The sequence below is a fragment of the Schistocerca gregaria genome, chromosome 3, assembly GCF_023897955.1.
Source record: "Schistocerca gregaria isolate iqSchGreg1 chromosome 3, iqSchGreg1.2, whole genome shotgun sequence".
In the NCBI taxonomy this organism is placed as follows: domain Eukaryota; kingdom Metazoa; phylum Arthropoda; class Insecta; order Orthoptera; family Acrididae; genus Schistocerca; species Schistocerca gregaria.
In genome coordinates, this window is record NC_064922.1 from 394,254,499 (window position 1) to 394,280,143 (window position 25,645).

General features: G+C 42.5%; 1 protein-coding gene across 7 annotated transcripts in view; it reads left to right on the plus strand.

Moving 5' to 3' along the window:
- The window catches only part of LOC126354343 (uncharacterized), a 322,836-nt gene that overhangs the window by 257,795 nt on the left and 39,396 nt on the right, over nt 1-25,645 (plus strand). For all 7 annotated transcript variants that reach the window (XM_050003914.1, XM_050003916.1, XM_050003915.1 and 4 more), the window contains one exon: nt 9,469-9,595. In XM_050003914.1, coding sequence (XP_049859871.1) covers nt 9,469-9,595 — 127 coding nt within the window. The remainder of the gene's footprint in view (nt 1-9,468; nt 9,596-25,645) is intronic.

Consider the following 25,645-nt stretch of genomic DNA (forward strand, 5'->3'; position numbering starts at 1 on the left):
TCCGAACGCGCGTAGTACTTTAGTAAGGCAAGCGTCAGACTACTGATGTAGAAGCTTCTGATCTATCATTACTATTTCTTTCAGGCTTTCAGCAGTGAAAATATGTAATATGTACAAAAAATTTTCTTGTCTAAGCGTCGTTTCGATTTCACGTTAAAATGTACGTCTTCCGTAACTGACTGCTTCACGTATGTCGCTCAAGTTGCAGAGAGGCAACTGCGCATTTTGTGTGGTTTTCTATGCATTCTTCAAATTAGTACTAAATTTACTCTCAGGTAAGTTGAAAAGCCCAACATCTAGTCGCTCTTCCCACACTCGAAACTCAGGGATACCGTGGAGTCTACGATGGAGCTCTTGGCTAGTAAATTAACCAAGCAACATTAATTACTTGCACGTTGACCTCGAGAGCATTACTCAACACATATTTACGCTCTAAGGTACAGGTTTCGTTGCTGTTTTGGACTAGCAAAAAATAAGAATAAAATCAAATCTAAAGACGTGCACACTGCTGTGTAATTGATTTTAGTCGTTATGCAGCTTTAGAGGACTGGTGAGCCACAAAATACTGCCTATTTATATTTTTTCCTTTTTACTCTTACCGCTACCTTTTATGCTAGCTGGGATTCCCGAGGCCTTAGCGGACAGGTAATTTGTTAGCATCTCAGTGACGGCTATCATTACGTGCATGCAGTGAAATGCTGAATAGTAAATCCTTGCTGCAGGCCAGTCCTTGCTAAGGCGTTAGGCCGGGCCGTGTAGGCGGTGCATGTCGTGCACGTGTTCTATGGCCCCGAAGGCCTCGCGCTTCGGCCGTTACACTGCCACCAGTAAAGAGTTCAGGGGCGTTTTGCGCTCGGAATCCCCAGCTCGTAATTTCGTTTTACTTTTCAGACATCCAAAAAAATAAATTATATGAAGTGTCCAGCTGACTTAGCAGCACTGGTGTAAAGTAGACTGTTGAATATTCGGAATTTGCATTACAACCGGCCGAACTCAGTAGAGGTAAAATATTTGGCTGGTACTGAAGTAAGTAATTCATTGGAACAGTCATTTTATTTTCCCTTTGTGTCGGGTGGCTTATCTGATCCAGGCATACGGTGATTTCTTGTTGTAGCGAAAATTGTCCTGTTCAACGTCGTTCAACAAACATAGCTTCGTCTGGTATTATACAGGGTGAGTCAATAACTAATGCCACCAAGAATAGCTCAGGAAGTATGATAAGAGCTGAAAATTTTGTGGGACAAAAGTTGCATGCGACTCAAATGCTCAAAAAACCACCAACGTTAGAGGTGAAAGCTAGCGTGAATCGTAAGGAATGCACGTACCAGTACGAATGATGAGCCGTATTAGTTCCTCAAACTTGTCTTTCCCATAATATCCAAGTGCGAAAAATTATGAATTGAGATGAAAAAAAGATGGCAACGACATTCGTTTTTACCGCAGGTCTTTTCTGAATCGAGTGGTCAACGGCAAATTAATTTTGGAACAAAAAATGGTTCAAATGGCTCTGAGCACTATGGGACTTAACTGCTGTGGTCATCAGTCCCCTAGAACTTAGAACTACTTAAACCTAACTAACCTAAGGACATCACACACATCCATGCCCGAGGCAGGATTCGAACCTGCGACCGTAGCGGTCACGCGGTTCCAGACTGTAGCGCCTTTAACTGCACGGCCACTCCGGCCGGCTAATTTTGGAACACCATGTATCCTCCACTATAAAATAATTTGATGGGTTAACCAGTAGCAAACTTATACAGCATCTTAGCACCCAAAATAGTGTAAAATTATTCTGGAAATCACCCGATACTTTTCTTTTACCACAAACACTGCTCATTGAAATAAGAGTTACCAGTCCACTGAGATGACAAAAGTCATGGGATAGAGATATGCACGCATGCAGATGACGGGGAATATCGCGCACAGAAGATATAAAAGAGTGGTACATTGGCAGAACTGTCATTGTACTCAGATGATTCAAGTGAAACGGTGTTTGATGTGACTGTGGCCGCATGACGGGAATTAACAGACTTTGAACACAGAATGATAGTTGAAGTTAGACGCGTCGAACATTCTGCTTCGGAAATCATTACGGAATCCAGTACTCCGAGATCGACAGTGTCAAGAGTGTGTCTAGAATACCACACTTCAGGCGTTACTTGTCACCACTGCCAACGCAGTGGTCGACGGCCTTCACTTAAGGACAGAGAGCAGCTGCGTTTGCGTAGAGTTGCCAGTGCTAACAGACAAGCAACACAGCATGAAATAACAGCAGAAATCAATCTGGGACGTACAGCGAACGTATCAATTAGGACAGTGTGGCGAAATTTGGCGCTAATTGGCTACGGTAGTAGACGACCGACGCGAATGCCTTCGCTAAAGGCATGATATCGCCTGCTGATACTCTCGTGGTCTCGTGACCATATCGGTTGGAACCTAGTCGACTGAAAAACCGTGGCCTGTTCAGGTGAGTCCTGATTTAATTTGGTGAGAGTTTATGATAACATTCGAGTATGGCGCAGAGCCTACGAAGCCACTGACCCAAGTTGTCAACAAGGAACTGTGAGGCTGATGTAAGCTGTTTTTACACGGATTGGACTTGGGTCTCCGGTCCGGCTGAACCGATCATTAACTGGAAACGTTTACGTTCGCCACTTGGAGACCATTTGCAGCCATTCATGGACTTCACGTTCCCAAACAACGATGAATTTTTTATGGACGACAGGGTGCCATGTCACTGAGCCACAAGTGTTCGCGATTAGTTTGAAGGACATTCTAGACATTTTGAGCGAGTGATTTCGCCACACAGATCACCTGAAATAAAACACATGGAACATTTATTTGACAGAATCGAAAGGTCAGTTCGTGCATAAATCTTGCACTGCCAACACTTCCGTAGTTACGGGCGGCTACAGACGCAGAGGGGCTGAACATTTCTGCAGGACGCTTGCAACGACTTGTTGAGTCCATGCCACGTCGACTTGCTAAACTAGGCCGGGCAAAAGGAGATGCGACACGATTTTAGGAGGCATCCCATGACTTTTGTCACTTCAGAGTGTAGTTATGTTACTAACGCAGCGTCGCTGCAAATGACATGCAGGAAGCTTTTGAACAGTGGAGGCGTCGAATGCAGATGTCATTGTACTTAAATTAATCTTACTTTTAAAGGTGGCCACCATTAACTAGACTTTTATTTTAATTAAATCCGGCGTATTATTTGAAATGAAAATAGCGATATCTCATTCGTTTTTTTTTAATTTCTTTTAGAAGGTCAGTTAATGACAAAGTTAACCTACAGTGCTAAACGACACTTAGTTGTAGTTGGAAAGTAAGATAAATATTCTGTGCAGAGTACCAGAAAATCGTTACACTGTTACTTCTCTTCCATGAAAATTTTAGAAATGAATCAGCAACTGAAGGTACGAAGAACACGGAACCTTGAATTATGTAGCGCAGTCACGGAATTTTACCACTGCACGTGGCTGCTTTATTTTTAAACCACTTCCAGGGTATGTACGTTTTTTCAAGACTGTTCCGAATTTTTTTTACTACGGCTGTTCAAGAAGACTTATAGTTTTATAGGTACGTGAACTCCACACTTCAGTGACGGCTGTAGACTTCTAGCAGAGGAATAGCGGAATTTGGCAGAGGAATAGTGGAATTTGGCTTCACGGAAATATGCGTTTCCCGTCGCAATATTTCAGTAACGAGAAAGCCATTCTGACTGTTCATCCTTAGACAGATTCTTCGTGTTCCTATTTACAGCGACGGTTCCCAATCATTTTAGCGATACGCACCACCGTTTTTGCAAAAAAAAAAAAAAAAAAAAAAAAAAAAAAAAAAAAAAAAAAAACTTATAGGCCCAGTAACTAAACATGCAAGTAAAAAATATAAAAATACGTGTGTGTATGTGTGTGTGTGTCAGTAGGCCTAATTAGGATACGTACTATACAAGAACGATTGAAAAATATTTGTATATGTTTACAAAGAATGTTAATAATATTCACTTATCTTTTACAACTAGATGAAAACTCAAAATCCATTGGTCAGTGCTAAAAAAGAACTCAGTGAGATTTTCGACATAGTTTGTCACCCACGAGAGAAAAATATCAGTTAATACTGGTTAATTGTAGCCTCAAATCAGTATCTATATTCGGTGTATTCCTGTATTTATTTCTCAAAAAAGGTAAGGTTAAATAAAGAGACTCGTTCACACAGATAGTTTGCCGAAAAGCCCATCAAGTGTCTCCGTGTATATTAATTCACCTAATATTTTGACGGAGGCTGAGCTTAGTAGTTTAGTGGCTATCGCCCTCCACTCGCATTCGAGAGACCCGGGTTCAGTTCTCTGGCCGACTATCCAGATGTCGGTTACCCATGTCACTCCTGGGTAACCGATATCTGAATAGTCGGGCAGAGAACTGAACCCGGGTCTCTCGAATGCGAGTGGAGGGCGATAGCCACTAAACTACTAAGCTCAAATTCCGTCAAAATATTATGTTCCTGCTATGGAAGTGAAACATGGACGATAAATAGTTTTGACAAGAAGAGAATAGAAGCTTTCGAAATGTGGTGCTACAGAATAATGCTGAAGATTAGATGGGTAGATCACATAACTAATGATGAAGTATTGGATAGAATTGGGGACAAGAGGAGTATTTGGCACAACTTGACAAAAAGAAGGGACTGGTTAGTAGGACATGTTCTGAGGCCTCAACGGATCACAAATTTAGCATTGGAGCGCAGCTTGGAGGGTAAAAATCGTAGAGGGAGACCAAGGGATGAATACACTAAGCAGATTCAGAAGGATGTGGGTTGCAGTAAGTACTGAGAGATGAAGAGGCTTGCACAGGATAGGGTAGCATGGAAAGCTGCATCAAACCAGTCTCAGGACTGAAGACCACAACAACAACAACATGTCACTCCTTCCCCTCCTGTAGTAAGAAATGAGAGCAAAGCTCCATCTGGCATATTCTTAACAGTGGATGGGACGTGAAGCACCAGCTTTCTTTCCTTCTTCTCATGCCATAATATTACATGAACAAAATTCAAGAGACCCGTTCTCTTGAACAACTGTGTCCCAGAAACTACCAACTCGACAAATTACGATCGGACTGTGGCATGTTAAGCCATGAGCAGCCAGTCAAGGCCGCGCGCTAACCCTGTAGCATAGTCTGTGGGGGTGTACACTTCCAGCAGGATGGTGTCATACGACATTTGTGATTTTTAACGGTAAAATAAATAAATACTGGCAGCCCGTCTTAGAGCAGAAGGGTAGGTCTCGACATGACAGAATGGACCATTCCGTTGTGAGCGTTATAGGATAGAGATGGGGTGTGTCAACTCATTTCTTTCTGTACTCGCTGATCGTGACGACTAACTAGTGAGGCCTCTCAATCTCCTTGTCTTCGACTCTCGATCAGCGTTCAGGCCCAGTGCTACGCCGGCCACAGTCCACAAGAAATAGTTCTGACAATTCTGCCTTACAGCGACCTCTCCCATTCTTAAACAATTGACTCTAGCCTATCCTAAAGCAGGATACGATAATATTCCACTGACCAGCCAGAACATTATGACCACCGATGTGCTATTGATAGAAACCCGTCCAGGCGACAGCAGCGTCACCTGGTGAGGAATGACTGCTAGTCAGACACACGCACGGTGCATATAGTATCAGTGAGTGTGCTGTCCCTGTATAGAACGAGGAAGGCCTGCGATCTTCCTTAGTTTGACCGAGGGCAGATTGTGATGGCCCGGAAGTTCGGTACGAGCATTTCGGAAACTGTACAATTTGTTGGGTGTTCGGAGAGTTCTGTGGTGAGTGTTTCCAACACGTGGCGAAGCCAAGGTGAAACTACGTCCAGACGTCGTAGGGTTGGGCAGCCACCCCTCATTACGGATGTCGGACGGCCTAGTCAGGGTAGACTGGTAAAGCAGGACAGGCGAGAACTGTGGCAGATCTAACATCAGATTTTAATGATGAACAGAGTACACAAGTGTCTGAACACTCAGTGTACCGAACACCCCTAACGATGCGCTTCCACAGCCGACGACCTACGCATGTTTCAAAGTTAACACCCGTCGGCAACTACTACTGAAATAATCACGTGACCATCTGCACTGGACGTTGGCGCAGTGGAAGAGAGTTTGGTCTGATGAATTCCGATACATTCTGCGTGATGCCGATGGGAGGGCGCCAATCCGTCTCGTTTGCAGGGAAACAACTCCTTGGCACCTCTACTGCGGGACGGAGACAAGCTGGCAGCGGCAACATCATGCCCTGGGGAACATTCATGTGGGTATTGATGGGTCCAGTGGAGTCGTGGAGGCACCATGTGAGCTAGGATTATCGTACATTGTTTGTAGACCGCGTACATCCCTTCATGACTATCATGCTTCCCGACAGCATTGGTATTTTTCAACAAGATAATGCGCCATGCCACAAGGACAGAAATGTGTGGAGTGGTTCGAGGAACACAGTGGTGAGGTCCAGTTGATATGCTGGTCCCACAACTCGCCAGTTATTAACACGATCGAACACATCTGTGATGTGATTGAAAGTGGCGTCAGAACTCTCTCTCCCCCGAATTTACGGGTATTAGGTGACTTGTGTGAGTAGATGTGGTGCCAACACTCTCCAGCGACCTAACCAGGCCTCATTGCTTCTATGCCATGAGGCGTCGCTGCATTTATCCGTGCCAAAGGTGACATACGGGCTGTTAGGAAGGTGGTCATAATGTTATGGCTGACCAGTGTACAGTCCAGTAGTCCGATTTCATCCCTCGTAATCCGATCGGCCCGCACAGTTGCAGATTTCATATCAAGTAAGGCAGCGCTGTGCAGAACACTGCAGCTGCGGTCGCTGTTCTGGCTCAAGGCTACACTCCAGTCAATGGAGGGGCACAGCTGTTATGTAACGAACGCTCAGCTGTGCCGTACGTAGGGTCATGAGCACTCATCTTCGTATCTCCCCCCCTTCCCCCCCCCCCCCCCCACCCCTCGCCGCACAACCGCAAATGGCTTGTACCAGCCGCTAACTGAATCTTTCTGTATCGCCGCCGGAACAGATGATGCAGTTTCATTGTAGGTTGAGATAATCTTGTTGACCTCGTCACTTTCATGTCGCTAGTTGTGTTATTCGGCCGTTAGTAATCCGTTGATCACCGTGGCATCAGTTTCCCGCATTTCTCTTCAACCTATAATCACTTTCAGGAAACATTTACTGTTTGAAGGAAATAAGCCACTTATACTTTGAAGCGTATTGCTCGTGATATTATTTGTTTCTTTGTACACCTTCACACATCACTTTTATCGTTAGTTCGTTACGAAGATATGAATAGCACAATTAAAAAAATAGCGTCCTCATCTGCTTCTTCTCCTCAAGACCTGTTGAAAAACATATTACAGTGCACCAGTCAAGTAAACACGCCGTTATTGAAAACGTAACACAAAACTGGCTTTTACTCTCCTCTTATACTCCTCCAAACACTAGCCCGGAAAAATTGACGAGTCTGACCGTGCAAAGGGAGCACCTTTAGCCAAGCCCAACAGTCAAGACAGCAGAGAAGTGCCTACGTGGAGCCATGAAGTAGCACTTGCGCCGAGGCATCCATGCAGTTGGTAGGGACACAAGAAGCGATTTGACCACTCCTATCCACTGCCGTGCCCGATATTCTATGCCATTTTCCGCGGAGCCATGCTACTTTGTTACCGATTTACTGTATCACTCTTTAAGTCTGAGGGATCACCTTCAAAGGATGCTTAAGCGTCGTCTTTCCCGCTGATCTCTGGTTGTTAGTGTGCTTCCGTTGTCCTCATAGCAGGAATTTGCCACAGATAGCTTTCTGACAAACTGTGCTGCTGTAGTGTCCCTGAAGGGCTCTCGGATGTTACTGAACACCATAATATGTATGATCTGACATCTCAAGCCTCTGGCCCAGCACCCCACCAAAATGTACATTGAACCTTGTGTCTACAACCTTCACAATCAAGCACACATTTTAACTGAACTTACAGTGATGGGCAAACCATTATCCCCACCCGTTAAATACCTTATTTGAGGCCGGCCGTGGAGGCCAAGCGGTTCTGGGCGCTTCAGTCAGGAACCGCGCGACTGCTACGGTCGCAGGTTCGAATCCTGCCTCGGGCATGGATGAGTGTTCTGTCTTTAGGTTAGTTAGGTTTAAGTAATTCTAATTTCTAAGGGACTGATGATCTCAGATGTTAAGTCCCATAGTGCTCAGAGCCATTTGAACCAGTTTTGAATACCTTATTTGTCCATCATTGGATCGAAATACACCACTGGCTCTGCATATCAGGGATCCGACTGTGTGTTGCTTGTTTTGTCGAGGTATGTGGCATGCAATGTTTAGGCCCTGTCATGTAATTCGCGTAAATAACGGGCCGCTGAACTGTGTAGGCGGTGGTGACGCCCGATAGTAACCTAGATGGCTCCATAGGATTTACGACAGGTGAATTTGGTTACCAATGCACGGAAAAATACTTGTGAAAGATGACATGATCATCGGGAAATACATCAAGCAGGAAGGGGTGCAAGTAATTCGCAGCTGTCACCAAGCCTTCGATTACTACCACAGGTCCCATACAATCGCAGGAGAATGTCGTCCGTAGCATATCACTCCGACCAGCCTGCGTGCGTGGCTCGCTGCACGTTTCGAGCCACCGTTCACCTCGATGAGGTCGTCTGTGGAGACGACCATCGATCTGGTGTAGCAAAAATGTGATTCATCCGAAGAGCCGACGCGTTTCCATTGATCGACGGTCGATTCCCGATGGTCCCGTGCTCACTGCAATCGTAATTGACGACGTCGTTGTATCAACATATGGACACGTAGCAGTGGTCTGCTGCGGACCACCATGTTCAACACTGTACGTACGATGAACAATGAACTCTAAAAGACTTGTACGTACACAAGGATTGTGCTCTTTTGGCAGAGATGCCACAGTTCATCTGTCCTACTTTACAGAGTAGACAAGCCTCAGAACCCCACGTTGTGTGAAGAGTAGTGGACGACCAACCATTTACCACCTAGAAGTAACTTCACTGTTCTTCTACCTCTTTCTGTAGATACTCACGACAGATGTGCTGTTTTCGAGATACTCGTTCATAGGCAGTGCGTTATAATAATCTGCCCTTTTTCAAAGTCGCTTATCTCAACGGATTCCCCATTTGCAACACATATCTTCGCTAGGTCCGTGTCTGCTCTACTTACATACTTTCGTTACCGCGTCACGTGCCCCAGCGCCACCAAGTGACATCCAGCGCCTCATTGGTCAGTGGTCATAGCATTTTGGCTTATTAGTGTAGGCCCATGCGTATCTCTGCATCGCGTGGTGCCACAAGAGATAAGTTCTTTCAGTACGGAGGATTGCCGATGAAACATGCTGAAGAAATATATATGCGACTGCAAGATCTGATGGGACTCCTGTTTTGTGATAATTCTGCAGATTGTGGCCCTGGGCCCTCAGATGTGCTTCGGTCTCATCTTCGGCGACTTCCTGGAGAGCCTCGGCGAGGGCACCCGGGGAGTAACGCTCATCACCAGCGTCAACATGGCGCTGCATTCCTTCACAGGTAAGTCCATCCTGTCTGGATGTCATCCGGCAGTGTTGTCAACATTTCGAGCTTCATCTTTATCAGCTACATTGAGCATTCACGTATTTGTTCGTCCACTTTGTTTAAAATTATATAGTACCATTTATAGGTATTAAAGGAGCTGAGGGACGGGGTGAGTATCAATCTGTAACCACTTGCTGATGACACTGTACTGTACGATACAGTGCTGCCTTTAAGTGACAGAATGACTTACACAGAATTTGTATTTGGGCAATGAACTGCAGCTTGCTCAAAAGGTGGAAAAATGTAAACTAACGCAGTTAAATAAGAATATCAATTCTATACTTCCCGAATACAGTACTAGTGATCTGCTGCTTCACACGGCCATATCAATTAAATACCCAGGCTGAACTTTGCAAAGCGACATGTAATGGAATGCGGATTAAGGTCAGTTGCAAGGACCGCGAATAGCCGGCTTTGGTTTACTGGTAGATTCCAAGGAAAATGTGGCTCGTGTACAAAGAAGATGGCGTAGAATTGTGCGAACCATTAGTGCGTACTATTAGAGTGTTTGGGTTCCCCACCACGACAGATTAAAGGAAAGCACCGACGCAGCTAAGCAACGTGCTACTTGATTTGTTACTTGTAGGTTCGATCACGCGCGAGTTGCACGAAAGTGTTACGTCACCTTAGGTGGGAGTATGAGGAAAGCAGCTGTTCTTCTCACGAACCGCTGTTGAGCAACATTAGATGACCTTTGTGACAGGCTGCAGAACGATTCTGCCATCAACATACTCGTACGTCTCGTGTAAACACTGTAAAAACAATCTAAGAGAAATCAGGGCTCTTACGGGAGCATGAGACAGTTACTTCTGCTTCGCTCCATTTACGAGTGGTACAAGAAAGGTAATAACTAGCCGTTGTACAAGGTACCATCCACGATGCACCGCATATTTTTATAATAATTGAACAGTGTCTTTGTTTATTTCGGATAACTGCGAGCAAGCATTCAGTAACTTTACTCAATAGCTTTACACATGTGGGATATAGAACCTATATTGATTGTTTCTCGTGATCCCGCTATGTTAAAAGCCTAATGGTTGTAATACCTTGTACTTAAAGATGCTAAACGTTTTGTGAAATAGTTTTAAGTAGGCTGTTTAGGTTTTCTTATTGGTAACGCCACGTAGCGCTCTGTATGAAAATCACTGGCTGTGCTGTGTGCAGTCTGTGGCTGGTTTGCATTGTTGTTCGCTATTGTAGTGTTGGGCAGCTAGATGTTAACAGCGCGTAGCGTTGCGCAGTTGGAGGTGAGCCGCTAGCAGTGTTGGATGTGGGGAAGTGAGATGGCGGATTTTTGAGAAAGGATAATCTGGAGGTGTGTCCATCAGAAACAGTACATTTGTAAGAATGGATGTCATGAACTGCTATATATATTATGACTATTAAGATAAATACATTGTTTGTTCTCTATTAAAATCTTTCATTTGCTAACTATGCCTATCAGTAGTTAGTGCCTTCCGTAGTTTGAATCTTTTATTTAGCTGGCAGTAGTGGCGCTCGCTGTATTGCAGTAGGTCGAGTAACGAAGATTTTTGTGAGGTAAGTGATTTGTGAAACATATAGGTTAATTTAGTCAGGGCCATTCTCTTGTAGGGATTACTGAAAGTCATACTGCGTTGCGCTAAAAAAATATTGTGTGTCAGTTCAAGCACAGTCATGTATAATTTTTCTAAGGGGACGTTTCATAGTGATCGACTTCTCCTCTACTCATCATAAAATTCGTTTCCATTCTTAATTTAGTAAAGTTATTCGGAGAGTTCTGTAATTATTAAGCGCTAAAATCGAATCCACGTGACTGTAAAAATGGGCTGATCTCAAGTCACTGCGAACAAAATCCATTCTTAAGCTGCCTGCTGTTTCAAACGTAGGGTAGCGTGTTACATCGTCAGAGATAGCATGGAGTTCATATAAAGCATCACGTTGTGACACATAGCCTGAGTAGCGATGTGAACATTTCAGTTGTAGTATGCTGGTGGCACTGAAGGGAACTGATAATCTCGCAGTTTAGCCCCCTGAAACACTAAACTAACTAAAGGTACTGAGAAGTATTATTCTTTTTGATCAGAAATATATTTCTCTTCAAGTAAATCGACACATTGAAATCTATATTTAGTGGTGTGCTAAACAACAATATTCTCGAGGCAAAAATGTTGCGCTTGCGTTTCATTTCTAGTTCTTGATTGAGTGTAACTCACCTACTTCGGAAACGTCTTGGAAAGCTCTTATGCAACCCATTCCATCATTTTATTTATTTGGTCGTTATTCATGAAAGATTAGGCTGAAGAAAATAAAAAATAAGTATCAAGATGATATGTGTGAATGGCAGTGAGTTTGTTTGGCAAACGAACTATTGTACAGGTGATGACTTTTCCTTCACCTGGAACCACAGTCATATAAAACTTGCGAAGAGATATAATCACCATTTGACAGTAGGGTATGCTTTATTACACGATTCAGATATCAGCGTTAAGCCATTATCAAGTGTTAGTAATGTTAAAAATCATTCAAAGCTATATCTTCGGTTATATAAACTTGATGTTTCGTAAGTAAAAATAAGACCATTTTTGTTGTATGTTCATTGGCTGGCGATTTGCTTGACTCATTAACATGATAAGACTGTGAAATAAAGTAGATGACCAAATCATACGTTTACGCTTCGTTTCACTGTGTCTAAGCAGCAACCGACATAAACATATGTAAAATGATCGTCAAAGACCGCCACAGAGACATTATAGTCTGCACCATGCAATCTATGGTATGTCGGTTCCACTACCTGGTTCCCTGGCGCACCATAGATTACATGGTGCAGAGGGTGATGTCTCTGTGTCGATCTTTGACGATCACTTATGTTTATGTTGGTTGCTGCTTAGACACACTGAAACGAAGCTGAAACGTGTGATGTGGTCATTTAATTTATTACACTATCATGTTAACAAGTCAAGCAAATCACCAACCAATTGACATATTGCAAAATTGTTCTCACTTTTACTTTCGAAACATCAAGTTTATAAAGTTTATACAATCGAAGATATATACAGCGTTATTCTAAATGATGGATCCATTTTCAAAAATTCGTATGTATTGAAGCACAAATCCAAAATGATGAAAAGAGGAAGTTTCATTTTTTTTTTTTTTTTACAATGTTTGATATCAGTGGGGTTATGTGAAGGAAGCTGTTTACGTCCCACGTTTACCAACCACTCTGAACGATCTGCGGAAACGGATCACTGCTGCCGTGCACTCAGCAACTGTAGATACGCTTTCGCATGTGTGGGACGAGTTTGGCTGCCACGTCGATGTTTGCCGTGCAGCCAACGGTGGTCACATTTAACATTTATAACATTTATCACATTTCCAATTATTAAACAATTATGAAAAACTAATTAATTACAAATTATTAAATGTATTAAATTGATATCAAACTTTATGAAAAAAACTTTGAAACTTCCTCTTTTCATTGGTACAAAGCTTGTTTATTTTGGATTTGTACTTTAATAAATACGAAGTTTTGAAAATGAGTCCATCACTTAGAATAACCATGTATTTTACACACAATTCAGATGATTTTTGATAGTTATAGCTCTGATGACCTCGCTGTTTCGTCCCTTCCCCCCAAATCAACCACCAACTAACCATAATTGTAGCACTTGAGAATGGCCTAAGACTGAAATCTGGATCGTGTAATAAAGCTTACCATATAGTCAAAGAGCGCTTATAATTTTCCGTTAGCATAGGTGTTCAACCAAGGTTGAGCTGTGGTCGATAGAGCGTGAAGTAAGTGGCTACCTTTCAAAACACAGTTTCTATAGACTAAAAAATGATTAGTATGTACTATCGTGTTTCAACTCCCTTGCTTCCTACTATTAGTTACATATTATGAAACTCGATTGCTATTGAGATTAAATGTTCCGTTCCCAGCCTTAAGGTAGTTCATTTTTTGTGAGTTCATCCGAAAACCATTTAAATAAATTTAATTATCAACAGAATTGAAAAAAGGCCGAAATTCCTGTTTCCTCATTAAAATAATCAGAGGTGACTTTGTAGTGATACTACAGCTATAAAAGTTTTGAAATTATTCAGCCGCGAAGCCATTAAAATAAACATGGAGAAGTTGACTATATCTCCGCATCCTTGTAGTGTGGACTTCATCTCGTTAACGGCAATTGAGTAAAGATATTGAGTCTCAGTGTTTTCTCGGAAAACGCCCCTCTATTGCCAAGATAGAGCGACCTTTTATTAGCAGTTTACTGCTTTACAAAGATTAATAGCGGATTTTTTGGTGCGCAATAAAATTGTACGGGCCAACGCGCCCGTATAATCATATCCGCCTGTGCAGTCCAGTATGAACCAGAAAAGTGGACGCGACTTCTTAAATGTCGACTCATTGAAATGCTAATGAATACGCGAACAGACGCTATTAATAACCCTGGCCTCTGCCTGACAAGCTCCCAACTGAACGATTGATGTGGCGTAAAAAGCATAAAGAGATTAATTTTATGTTGTGATTGTTGCGGTAAATAGTGCTTTGGGTTTTAAGCTCTTGATTCCGAAACGTTCAGCGGATGTTGTAACACATTTTATCCGCTAGAGATTATGCAGTGTGAGAACGCTGCAGTCTCTGTAAGGTCAGTCTGATTCAAAGCAACGGGGTGCAGGATAATTCCTTTCGGCGAGGAACACACTTAAGCGTCTCGTGCTAGGGAGAGGCATGAACAATTTAGAAATGATCTCGTGTCACTAGATAACAGCCCGAACACAAAACGGTGATGCGTCACTGAAACTATTTGAACATTTTACCAACGCTTTACGATAAAATGAATTCTTGATTTTGGTGGGTGTAATCCGTAGCATAATGCACCGACTGTTCAACGATTATCTACAGAGTCGACAAGTGAACAAAACGGTTCAAACCAGTGTAAAGGTCACGTTTTTAATCGATAAATTGCTGATTTTTCACATATACGAAGCATACGAGGGAAGATCGGAAAGTAACGCACAAGAATTTCATTACCAAAAGTTCAATAGGTATCAAAACAAAACAAATCACAAATGATCTTATATCTTTTACCTACTTCTTCATATAGTCACCAACGATCTCAAAATTTTGGTGAGCATTGTCATGAAGAAGTCTGACACCGTCGGCATTAATCTTGTGGATTTTGTCACGATGGGGACGACGCAACTTAACCAAAGTTTTAACCTAGGCTGCAGCATTCACAGTGTCCCCGTGTTCAGCAAAGTCCACCAACAACACACCATGCATATTCTGAAACACTGTCACAAGCACTTTCCTAGCAGACTGAGTCACTCCGGGTAACCAGGATGTTTCCACTCCATACAGCCCTGCTTGGTTTCGGGCGTGTGGTAGTACGCCCACGACTCATCACGAGTGACGATTCCTTTCAGGAAGTCAAGCCTTTCTATGGCGTAAAGCGTTAAGTGATTCAAGCTCATCATCATTCACTGGCCCTTGTGGTTGTTTGTCACGTTCATAGGCAACCAGCGAGCACTAACTTCACGAAATTTCAACGTATCATGAACAATACCGTACATCGCACCATAGGAAATGTCGAACTTCTGCGATAAGGTTCGCAGTTGCAGCGGCCAGTCGTTCAAAATTGCTCACTGAATTGTCCACACATTCTTCGGGGTTCCGACTGTTGCCGGTTGCTTGGAACATGGCTAATCACTAAGATTCACACGGCCCTCTTTGAAGAATGCACATCACCTATCCAGTCGTCCCCATACACGCCATTCATGTCCGTGTCAATTTCACTCAGTTTTATGCCCTTTGGCCTACAAATTTCGAACTACACTTCCCTGCTTTTCTCAAATTGACGACAGTAAAATGAGCACCATGTTTGTTTCATAGTTCAGGCTTCTCTCGCTAAAGTTCCATAAAAACCGAAATACTCTCTGTAGCGTAAACTTCAAACTATATCGTCGTGAAATTTCAACATTCCAGTTGCAATACCAGTGAAGAAAAAAATTATTGTACACTACTTTGCGATCCTCCCACGAATATCACGTCGTATTTACAGCGTATACATTCACTTACTGTATAGTATCGTGAAATATAATAATGTAGGATTCTGAAATTTTTAATGTATGATGCATGACGAGAGAGGACAATTATTCCACCTGCAGAGCAGCTCATAAACAGACTATGCGCCTGTGTCGCTATCTACTGTCTAGCAGAACCACCGGCAAGAGAACAGGCTTGGAAAAATTAAAGAATATTTTCTCCCTTGACCTGTAGGAGGTGGTGGAGCTAGTTAGTGGCTCAATATAGATTCGCAGCTCTCTGTCGCCTAATGCGACGGGGAGAGAGCGGTAAGTTCGTGTCGGGTCTGGCTAAAGCCGTTCACTGAACCGTTAACGAGATCTACTTCGAAACGCTCTCGTTTTAAATCCGGTGCACCGTTATGAAATAACGTTTTGAAACATTTTGATGGTATCTGCTGTCTCATGCAGTAGCCCACCACTTCCTTTTTTTTCAGCGAATGATTCCCCTTGCCACAGATTTAGGTAAATCACGTTCACGAGACATACCATCTCTTTTAATCACATGTACATGGGTGTGAACACCAAACGTGCACTATTGCTGGAGCTCCCATGTTTCAGTAACGGCCCCGCTGTGTATCGAATCTTCCGTGCACTGCGTGATTCGCCTTCTAGGTTGTGTGTGATTACAATCCACCTGCTGCTTTGTGTATGTAAGGAGAACACCTTGCCATTCTCGGCAGTAAGTAGTTTAGCACCTGGAGCAGAATATCCTTTGTAGAAACTCAAAACATTTTGAGCTCAAACATAAGAAACTAACTTGAACAGAGTGCCCTCCCCTACGCCAGTGAGCACGGACTCCGAAATCATAGATCGTGTGAAACTCAACTCACAGTTTTCTTACCTGACGTACTGAAAGCTTTGGGTCAAGGTAGTCAGGTAGATGCAGCATTTCTTGATTTCCGAAAAGTAATTGACTCAGTGCCTCACCTAAGCTTATTGTCATATTGTGTATCAAGTGAATTTTTTGACAGGATTGAGGACTTTTTCGTAGGGAGGACACAGCATGTTATCTTGGAGTGTAATCGTCAGATGTAAAATTAATTTTGGGTGTGACCCAGGGAAGTGTGTTGAGATCCTTAATATCATTTGTATATTAATGACCTCGCTGACAACATGAATAGTACCCTCAACCTTGTTGCGAATGATGCAGTTGTCTGTAACGAAGAACTGACTGAAAGAGCTGCAAAAATATTCCGTCAGATGTTGACAGGCTTTCAAAGTGATGCGAAGATTGGGAACTTGCTTTAAATGTTCAGAAATGTAAAATTGCGCACTTCACAAAACGAAAACATGAAGTATCCTATGACTTTAATATCAATGAGTAGCTGTTGGAATCGGCCAACTCATACAAGTACATGGGTGTAACATACTGTAGGGATATAAAGTGAAATAATCTCATTGGTTCAGCCGTAGAAAAGTGTGCTATACTTTGGTTTGTTGATAGAATACTGGGGAAGTGCAATCAGTCCACAAAGGAGATCGCTTACAAATCACCCATAAGATCCATTTTCAAATATTGCTCAAGAGTGTGGGACCCGTACCACATGTGACTAACAGGGGACATTGAACGTATTGAGAGAAGGGCAGCACGAATTGTCACAGGTTTCTTTGACCTGTGGAAGGGTGTCACAGAGATACTAAAGAAACTGAATTGGCAGACTCTTGAAGATAGACGTGAAATGGCCCCAGAAAATCTACTAACGAAGTTTCAAGAAGCAGCTTCGATTGATGACTCTAGGAATACGCTGCAACCCCCCACATATCGCTTACATAGATATTGGGAGGACAAGACTAGAACAATTATAGCACGCATAGAGGCATTCAAACAATCACTCTTCCCGCACTCCATACGTGAATGGAATGGAAAGAAACCCTAAAAACTAGTGCAATGAGACGTACCCACTGCCATGCACTTCATGGTTGTTTTCAGTGTATAGATGCAGATATAGATGTAGCTGCAGAAATCGTTTTGAGAAGCGTTGGGTGAAATCACTTGTACCCGTACGTAGTGGAAGTGGAAGTGAAAGCATTTTATCCCCGAGAATTCATGCCGAGCACGTCTCGTTTGTAAGAACTAGTAGGGGAAGGACGGATAACGAGCTCAGATCGGGAAAAGTAACCTTTGCATATTTTTTGCCCTAAACACTGCCGCCGAGAACTTGTAAAACGAATTCTAATGTACCTCATCAGAGTTGCCAGTGAGTTTCACAGAGGAAGCTTATTCGATTATTCTTTGGTAAAAGCTTTTATAATTTCCAATCTTATGAGGTAAGATAAGTTATTTATATTATTTTTCCTGCCTCACATATACGCAGAGTAATACCTGTTTCCAGTATTATCTAGTGTTAACACCTTCTGACTTACAGATGTACAAGTAGTTCCCTATTGTTTCTTTTGGTTTTATAGCTTCATCTGTGAACCACTAATGCTAATATAGCAACATATCATGAGAAGTGGTCACACTACTCGTCCGAAAATGTGGCCAAGCTGACCACTTTTCCCAACAGTCCTATTTTAATCTACTTTCCCCACTAACAGTTAGTTACTTTCATATGTCACGCATAATACTACAGATTGACTTCTGAACCATTTTATATACGAGTACAAAGCTATATTTGCTATTCTACCCCTTTGAAATGATTTCGAATTAATTAATCAAATGATGTTATTGAATCCATCTCTGTTCTGTTTTAGCCTAGTACAAAATCTAGTTGGAAAGGGTCTACTGCAGCCGCTTGGTATTGTTTTAGATACCATGGCATCAAGATGCCTTTAAAATGTGTCCGAAAAGCAGATCGACAAACACGGCTTCCTGTTCCGTTGGAAAATGTGACTGAGGTGATGAATTGTGATAAGAATGCCTTTTCTTAAATCAGCAAAGCAATTTAATGTTCACGTAACACGCTGAAAAGAAGCGTTCTAAGAAAAAACAGAGATGCAGTAAGAGGTAAACAAGTTATGGGAAGTTTAAGGATTTTGTTCAATGTAGAATAAGAGCAAGAAATCCTTAATTATATTTCTGAAATGGAAAAGCGATTTTTTGGATTTACAGTGAATGACCTACGGAGATTAGCATTCCAGCTAGCAGAAAGAAACAAAATACCATATCATTTACAGATTATTAAACAATATCATTTACAGATTATTAAACAATATAATTTATATACTATTATCCAATACGAAAAGTGACCAGTTCCTGGCCTCGTTACCTTCTTAGATTGGACAAAAATGGACACTATGTAAGCCTTCATAAAAATGCATAAAGTTCCTATATATTACTTTCTTTTACACTTAAAAAAATAATTTATGTGAAATCTTATGATACGTAGATTCAAAGCGTGTCAACAGATAGCTATCAATAGCCATGGTTTGGTGAAAATTCAGTTTCCTTTAGACTGGGCACTTAACACCACCTTACCCTATTTGGTTTTAAAACCTCTCTCTCCTGCCGACAGATCCGCCACCTCTTCAACATGGCAATTACCTTGAATTCAGTTACGTGTTAATGTACGTCTCCAGAAACGGGATTAAGATAAAGCAGAAAGCGATACGTACCAATGTACCCATTAGTGAATATACAGAGAAAGACAGTAAGCTAGCGTTGGTTTCTTGGTATCTGAAGACCAAGGCGGTGAACTGCAAGTTCAGTGACGTAGGTCCTCGTCTCTAGCTGCTTCCGTTAGCATTGCAGCTTTCAACACTCATCAGCGCGAAGCTCTTCAGACCATTAACGGCATATGGAAGGATACTTCCGTGCTAGATATGTTCAAGCTGATTCTAATGAGATCCGAAAGACTGTCAGAGTGCTACGCAGGCCCTAAAGTTCTCAGTCCATTTTAAATTTCAAACAGTTCATTTTTAATTTCAAACATTTATCAATATTTTTATTGTTGTGGAAGGTACTCTTTTCAATTTTTCGTGTGATAAACATACGGAATATCTATTAAGTCTTTTATATAAGAGGTTTAAATAAAAATGAAAAGTTAAATAATTTCGTCGCTATAAACATTAAGAAGGCGAAAATTCTATGTTAACCACCAAAAGACTTCGGTTTAACTCGTAAGACTCTTCTAAACGCGCAGGAATATTGCTTGTAGTTTTCTATGTTACAAGTTAGTATTCATACTCTCCCAACAGTAAAACCCTTCATGGGAAGTAACATTTATTACGATGGTGAATTCGATTCCTGCGTTAGCCCGGATTAACATATTTTTCTAGCATTAAGTCCTTCTATCGATTTTATTCCGTGTCTTTTTTTTTTCTTTTCTGAGTTCATGTTTCAGCAAACGAACTCGGTAATCTTCACGCTCCGCTAAAAATGCTCTTTTCTTCCATTTCCGCCGATGTCCAGAAGTGTCACTGTCCAGCTCGATCTTGATCCCCGTTTCTAGTGACGAAGACGTCGACGGCACTCTGATCTCTGCCCCTACTTCAGTTTTGCGTCCACCATAGTCAAACTAACATCGGTTGGTGTCACCAGGATCTCTGTTTTTTCCTTTCCTGCTTTCTCACTGCAACCGTGTCTTTCCATGCAGGAAATCGCTTCAGTTTAATTTCAGAGAAAATTCTAAAACTAAGTTCGTTTTGTAGATGCTTTATAATTTCGTAATAATTAATTTCTCCTTAATACTAAGAAAACGACAGTTTCCGGGTTTAGTTAAACCACTTGCTGAAATTAATTTCCTTTCTGTTTGAAACTGCACTTAAAAACTGAAGAATTTCATTAAGAAAATTTTATTTATAGTGGTTCAAATGAATATAGTTATAAATCTTCCCGTCTAAACAACGCTTCAAACAGGTGTATCACAGACAAAAGTAACTTTAAGTAACTTTTTGTTTGTAGCTGTGACTTCGAAATGTACAATAGCTCAATAAGAATGCTATATAGACGGTAGAAGTAATTCATTTTTAAGTTTTCGTTTTATTTCACTCTTTCAATTTACTAAGACTAACCACTATGGCTACCATGGAATTAATGTTGCGTGATTCAGAGGCTTTTACAATCAGGCTTACTCTCTCCATTAAGCTAAATCGAGGCAAATGGTTATTATTATGAAGATAAGCGGAAAACGTCTATTTAAAGTCCCGGACACACCGAGGGAATATCTGATGACGTTACTGTCTACAATATGCTCAGGTACTAGTAAGTAGACATGCAACCAGTAAACCCTGACTCTGTAAAGAATCTGACTCCCACGTATAAAACGTCTTCAGACGTCTGATTACTTTACAAATAATATGTTAAATATTAGGCGTTAATTTTGTTTGAAGACGCTAAGTTCTCTCATTATCAAACACTGTATAAGTATAGTCCGAACAATTCGCACTCTGTTTTAAGCAAAAGCTAGTTTTTAACGCAGCATAATGTTTATGACGTCATATTTCCTGAACTATATGTTGTAGAATCTTTAATGGTAAAGAAGCAAAAAATTATAAATACGTGAATGATGCCAAAGATTTACTGCATGGACGTCGGAAACGTAGTAAACGATACAGTACTTCCCTTTCATATTTTTGCGGTTGGTGTTGGCGATAGAAAGTTTAGAAAAGGTTTGAAATTGTGTATAAAGTTTGCTGGAAGTCACTTGTAAGTGATCTCATTCTCAAATACTATTTGAATGAAGTCTGCGTATTTGCGCGCTGTGGACTACGTTCCCTCAAGGCATGTATGCGATTTCAAACTGTACCGCTTGTCTTACTGTGTTAAAACCTTTAACATAAGATTATATCTCTTAATGAATAGATTACGACAACATTTTAAATTCGGTCAATAATTATATGATATATTGAAAATAGAATTTTTGTTGCCCCTGCAACCCGTTAGATAGGCAACCGGAAACTGGCATCGTACTCCACGCACAGCAAACAGGGTTAGTCGATTACTAAAATGAATCCCAGTAAAACAAGTCACTATCAGCACAAATCTGTGACAGAATTTGAGAGTCCTCTTTTTCTGAGGTTTCAAGATAACGGCAGTCATTCTGGGAACTGCATCAAGAGAGCCTAGAAGCGGTTGAGAACTGAGACTAACTTATTACCTCTAGCAATGTGTTTTCGAGAAATAGAAAACGAATTCTTTATCTCAGTTGTGTTGCATTTAAAATTCAATTGTAGTATAATCTGTTAGATGTTTTCCTAACCAAGTGCGAACGGAATATGTGGAAGTTCCCTAGCTTCTAAGAAAAGAAAAAACATATGCATCGGCCGGGAATCGAACCCGGGCCGCCCGCGTGGCAGGCGAGCATTCTACCACTTTTTTTTTTTTTTTTTTTTTTTTTTTTTTTTTTTTTATTGCCTTTCGCGGGCAAGTGCTCTACCATCTTTTTTTTTTTTCTTTTTTTTTTTTTTTTTTTTTTTTTTTTTTTTTTTTGAACTCGGGAACTTCACCTTCCGCTTTTTTTTTTTTTTTTTTTTTTTTTTTTTTTTTTTTTTTTTTTTTTTTTTTTTTAAGGTATGACGTACCGTCACGCTGACCACTTTTTTTTTTTTGGGTCAAGTGCTCTACCCTCTTTTTTTTTGCCATAACAAACATAAACTGCTTCTAGCATTTTTTTTTAATATAGAAGACGATGACTTCATAACATAAATTTTTTCTGGGAAACGTAAATAAGTGGACTGTCCACCTTTTTTTTTTACATAAGTGTAAAAAAAAATAAATAAATAAATAAATAAAAAAAATAATAAATAATAAATAAATAAAAAAAGTCCTGCTTCCGTCAGGACAAAACAACAACGGTCTACGTTCCTCTTTCAGGCGCGTACCTCGCTAATCCCGTCATACCTCGCGTTGGTGTCGGGTACGTCTTCACGTGTGTTTGTGGATCCTCTCCACTGTCCTGGTCCTTTCTTGTTCTAATACTTATAGGTAATAATTACATTCTCCTACCCGGGACACCCCAACTGGGTGGGGGATCAAGCAAGGCACTCCCTAAAAAATTTGCGTAATATGTTCTATATCTCGGATGTCTCATAAGCTGTGAGTGATGTTCCTGTAATAAGGCCCAGAAGTCAAGCACATTCTTACTGCCGTCTCGGAAAATATAACGTACAGTCATACCTCGAATCCAAGTCACGGCGTTTGTCTTTGTTCGGGGATAATATGTCCTATCTGGGAGAAGTAATGTGCGTGGTTCTACTGTTTGCGGCCCCACCCGAAGGAGGAAGGCGATCATTTTTTTGACCAAACACCATACGTCCGCCGAAGGACCGCATATCAGGCGATGCTCCTCTGTGTCTATAACATTGCACTGCGGACACAGTGGCTCGTCCGCCATATGAATTGTATGCAACCTGGAACGAGTCACGTATTTCCCATTTACCACCTGATACCACAGTGCGCGCGTTCCTGTATCAAGGTGTGGATGGTGCACTGTACGCCATACCACTGACCACGTAACTGTTGGTTGGCGGCGCTCTACGGCATTGTTCGGCCGTCGTCGAGTTAAGATGTGATATATATCACGTGCCGTTGCCGTCCTGGTAGTCGGTAGTTCCATATGTACATAACTGTGTTCCACAAAAAAGGTTCGCATATGGGTAAGCGATGGTGAAATGTGAGCCACCGCTACCGGAGCCGAACGAGAAGGTGGAGCGAGTACGTCTATCAAGGTGCCCGTCAGACTTGTCTGGTGTCGTGTCCACATCTTTATCATTGTGGTTACATAAATAGCCACTGCTCGGTCGCGTACGTGGACTAGTCCAAGACCTCCACGACTACGAGGAAGGGTGAGGGTTTCGTATCCTACCTTAAAAAGCAGACCCGTGCTCACAAAATATCCTAGTGCCGCCAGGATTCGGCGGGCCAGCACCACCGGCATAGGAAGAACTTGTGCCAGGTGGGGGATGCGAGAGGCTAGATAAGTGTTGGCAAAGGTGACCCGTTGTATCATATCCAGTGCCCTTAACCTGTGACTTCGGACACTCGCACGAATTGTTTGCAGAAGATGTCTGTAACTTAGTGCCGCCGTGCGTCGAACGTCTGTAGTGAAGATAATTCCTAGGCATTTCATCTTGTTGATCGGCTGTAATGGTGCTACACTTCCTGTCGGGAGTCCTCTCCCAATGTTCATCGCTCCCGACTTTGCCATGTTCAGGCGACTTCCCGTAGCCATACAATACAAATTGATCCAATGCAAGGAGGCTCTTGCCTCGTCTCCTGACCGTGCTAAAAACACTAGATCATCTGCGTATGTTCGGCATATAAACTTGTTGTGCCTTATCGTCATTCCTTGGAGTCGATTCCGGAGCCCGCAGAGCAGGGGCTCGACAGCGATGGCATACAATATCGTTGACAGCGGGCACCCTTGTCTGACCGATCGTGAGATGGTGATGGGCCCCACCAAGCGTCCGTTGATGAGCACTTTGGATGCGGCTCCGTGGAGTAGTCTCATAACGACGGTGACAAAACTTTCCGGAAACTTCATTTTTGTCATAACGTCCGTGAGATAAGCATGACTCAGCCTGTCAAATGCGCGATCGAAGTCTATCGATACCAATACACCCCGGAGACGACATGTTGAGGCCAGTGCGATAACATCGCGGTAGTCACTGAGTGCCGTTTGTATATTACTGTCTCCTCCTAGCTGGGTTTGGTCGAGTGAAATCACTTGACGTATTACGCGTTTAAAACGTGCTGCAAGTATCCTGGCGTAGATCTTGTAGTCGCAATTAAGAAGGGTCAGTGGCCGGTAGGCCTGTATCCCTGTGCCGCCAGATGGTTTGTGGATGGGGATGATCATTCCTTCCACGAAGGCGGGTGGAAGAGGCACGTTGGGAGACATCAATTCGCAGTACATGGCAGTCCATCGTGGAATCATGAGATCTTTAAATGTACGATAGAACTCTAACGGAAACCCGTCGGGCCCCGGCGACTTGTGCGACGCTCCCTTATCAATCGCTCCCATTACGTCGTCAACTGTGATTTCACCTGTTAACTCCAGGTTGGCCGGCTCGTCGAGACACGCGGAGAGCGTTCGACGGACCTCCTGAAAGGCTGGCTGATCGTGTTCCGCTTCTTCATAGAGATGACCGTAGTGTTCCACGAAAGCGTTGGCAATGTCTTTTTGCGTTGTCATGCGGCGACCATCTGGCAGTACGACCGTCTGTATTAAGGTTCTGCGGCTACGTTGTTTTTCTCTGATAACGTGATACATCGACGGTGATTCTCCATGGACTCGTTCAAAGGCCCTTGCACGGATTGCGACTCCCTCCAGACGGCGGCGCGTTATGGAAATTATTTGGGCCTGTGCTCGTTTTATACCGGCTCGACGCTCTTGTGAAGGTGCTTGTACAGAAAGTTCGCGGAGCATCGTGAAATAAAATTCCGTCGTGTGTCGCCTCCACATCATCTGCTCTCTTCCGTATGCAATTAACGCTCGGCGCAATGCAGGCTTAACGCATTCCAGCCACCACTGCAACGTCGTCGGATATGTCGGGAGGCGTCGTTCACACACGTGCCAAGCATCTTCGACTATGCGTCTGCACTCAGGTTCCCTGAGGTGTGCTGTATTCAGTTTCCAAACACTGCGACTCCTCCAAACTTGTTGGCGACTCAGGGAGACCGTGCAAATATATGCTATGTGATCTGAAAAGGCGACAGGCCACAATTCCGCATCGAGGATCGCAGGTTCGAGACGACGTGTTACGTAAATGCGATCGAGCCGACTTGCAGAGTGACTCGTGACGTAGGTGTATCCACGTCTGTCGCCATGTATCTTCTCCCATGTATCAATGAGATTCATGTCCTGTATGAGTTGTCGCAGCTCCGGGCATGAAGTATAACGTGGGTGTTGATCCTTTGGTGCGAGCACGCAGTTGAAGTCGCCTCCAAATAAGACATTTTCATACCGACCTAAGAATAGTGTTGCAATCTCCTCTGCGTAAAATCGGGATCGGTCGCGCCGTCTGTCGGATCCCGACGGTGCGTAAATGTTAACGACC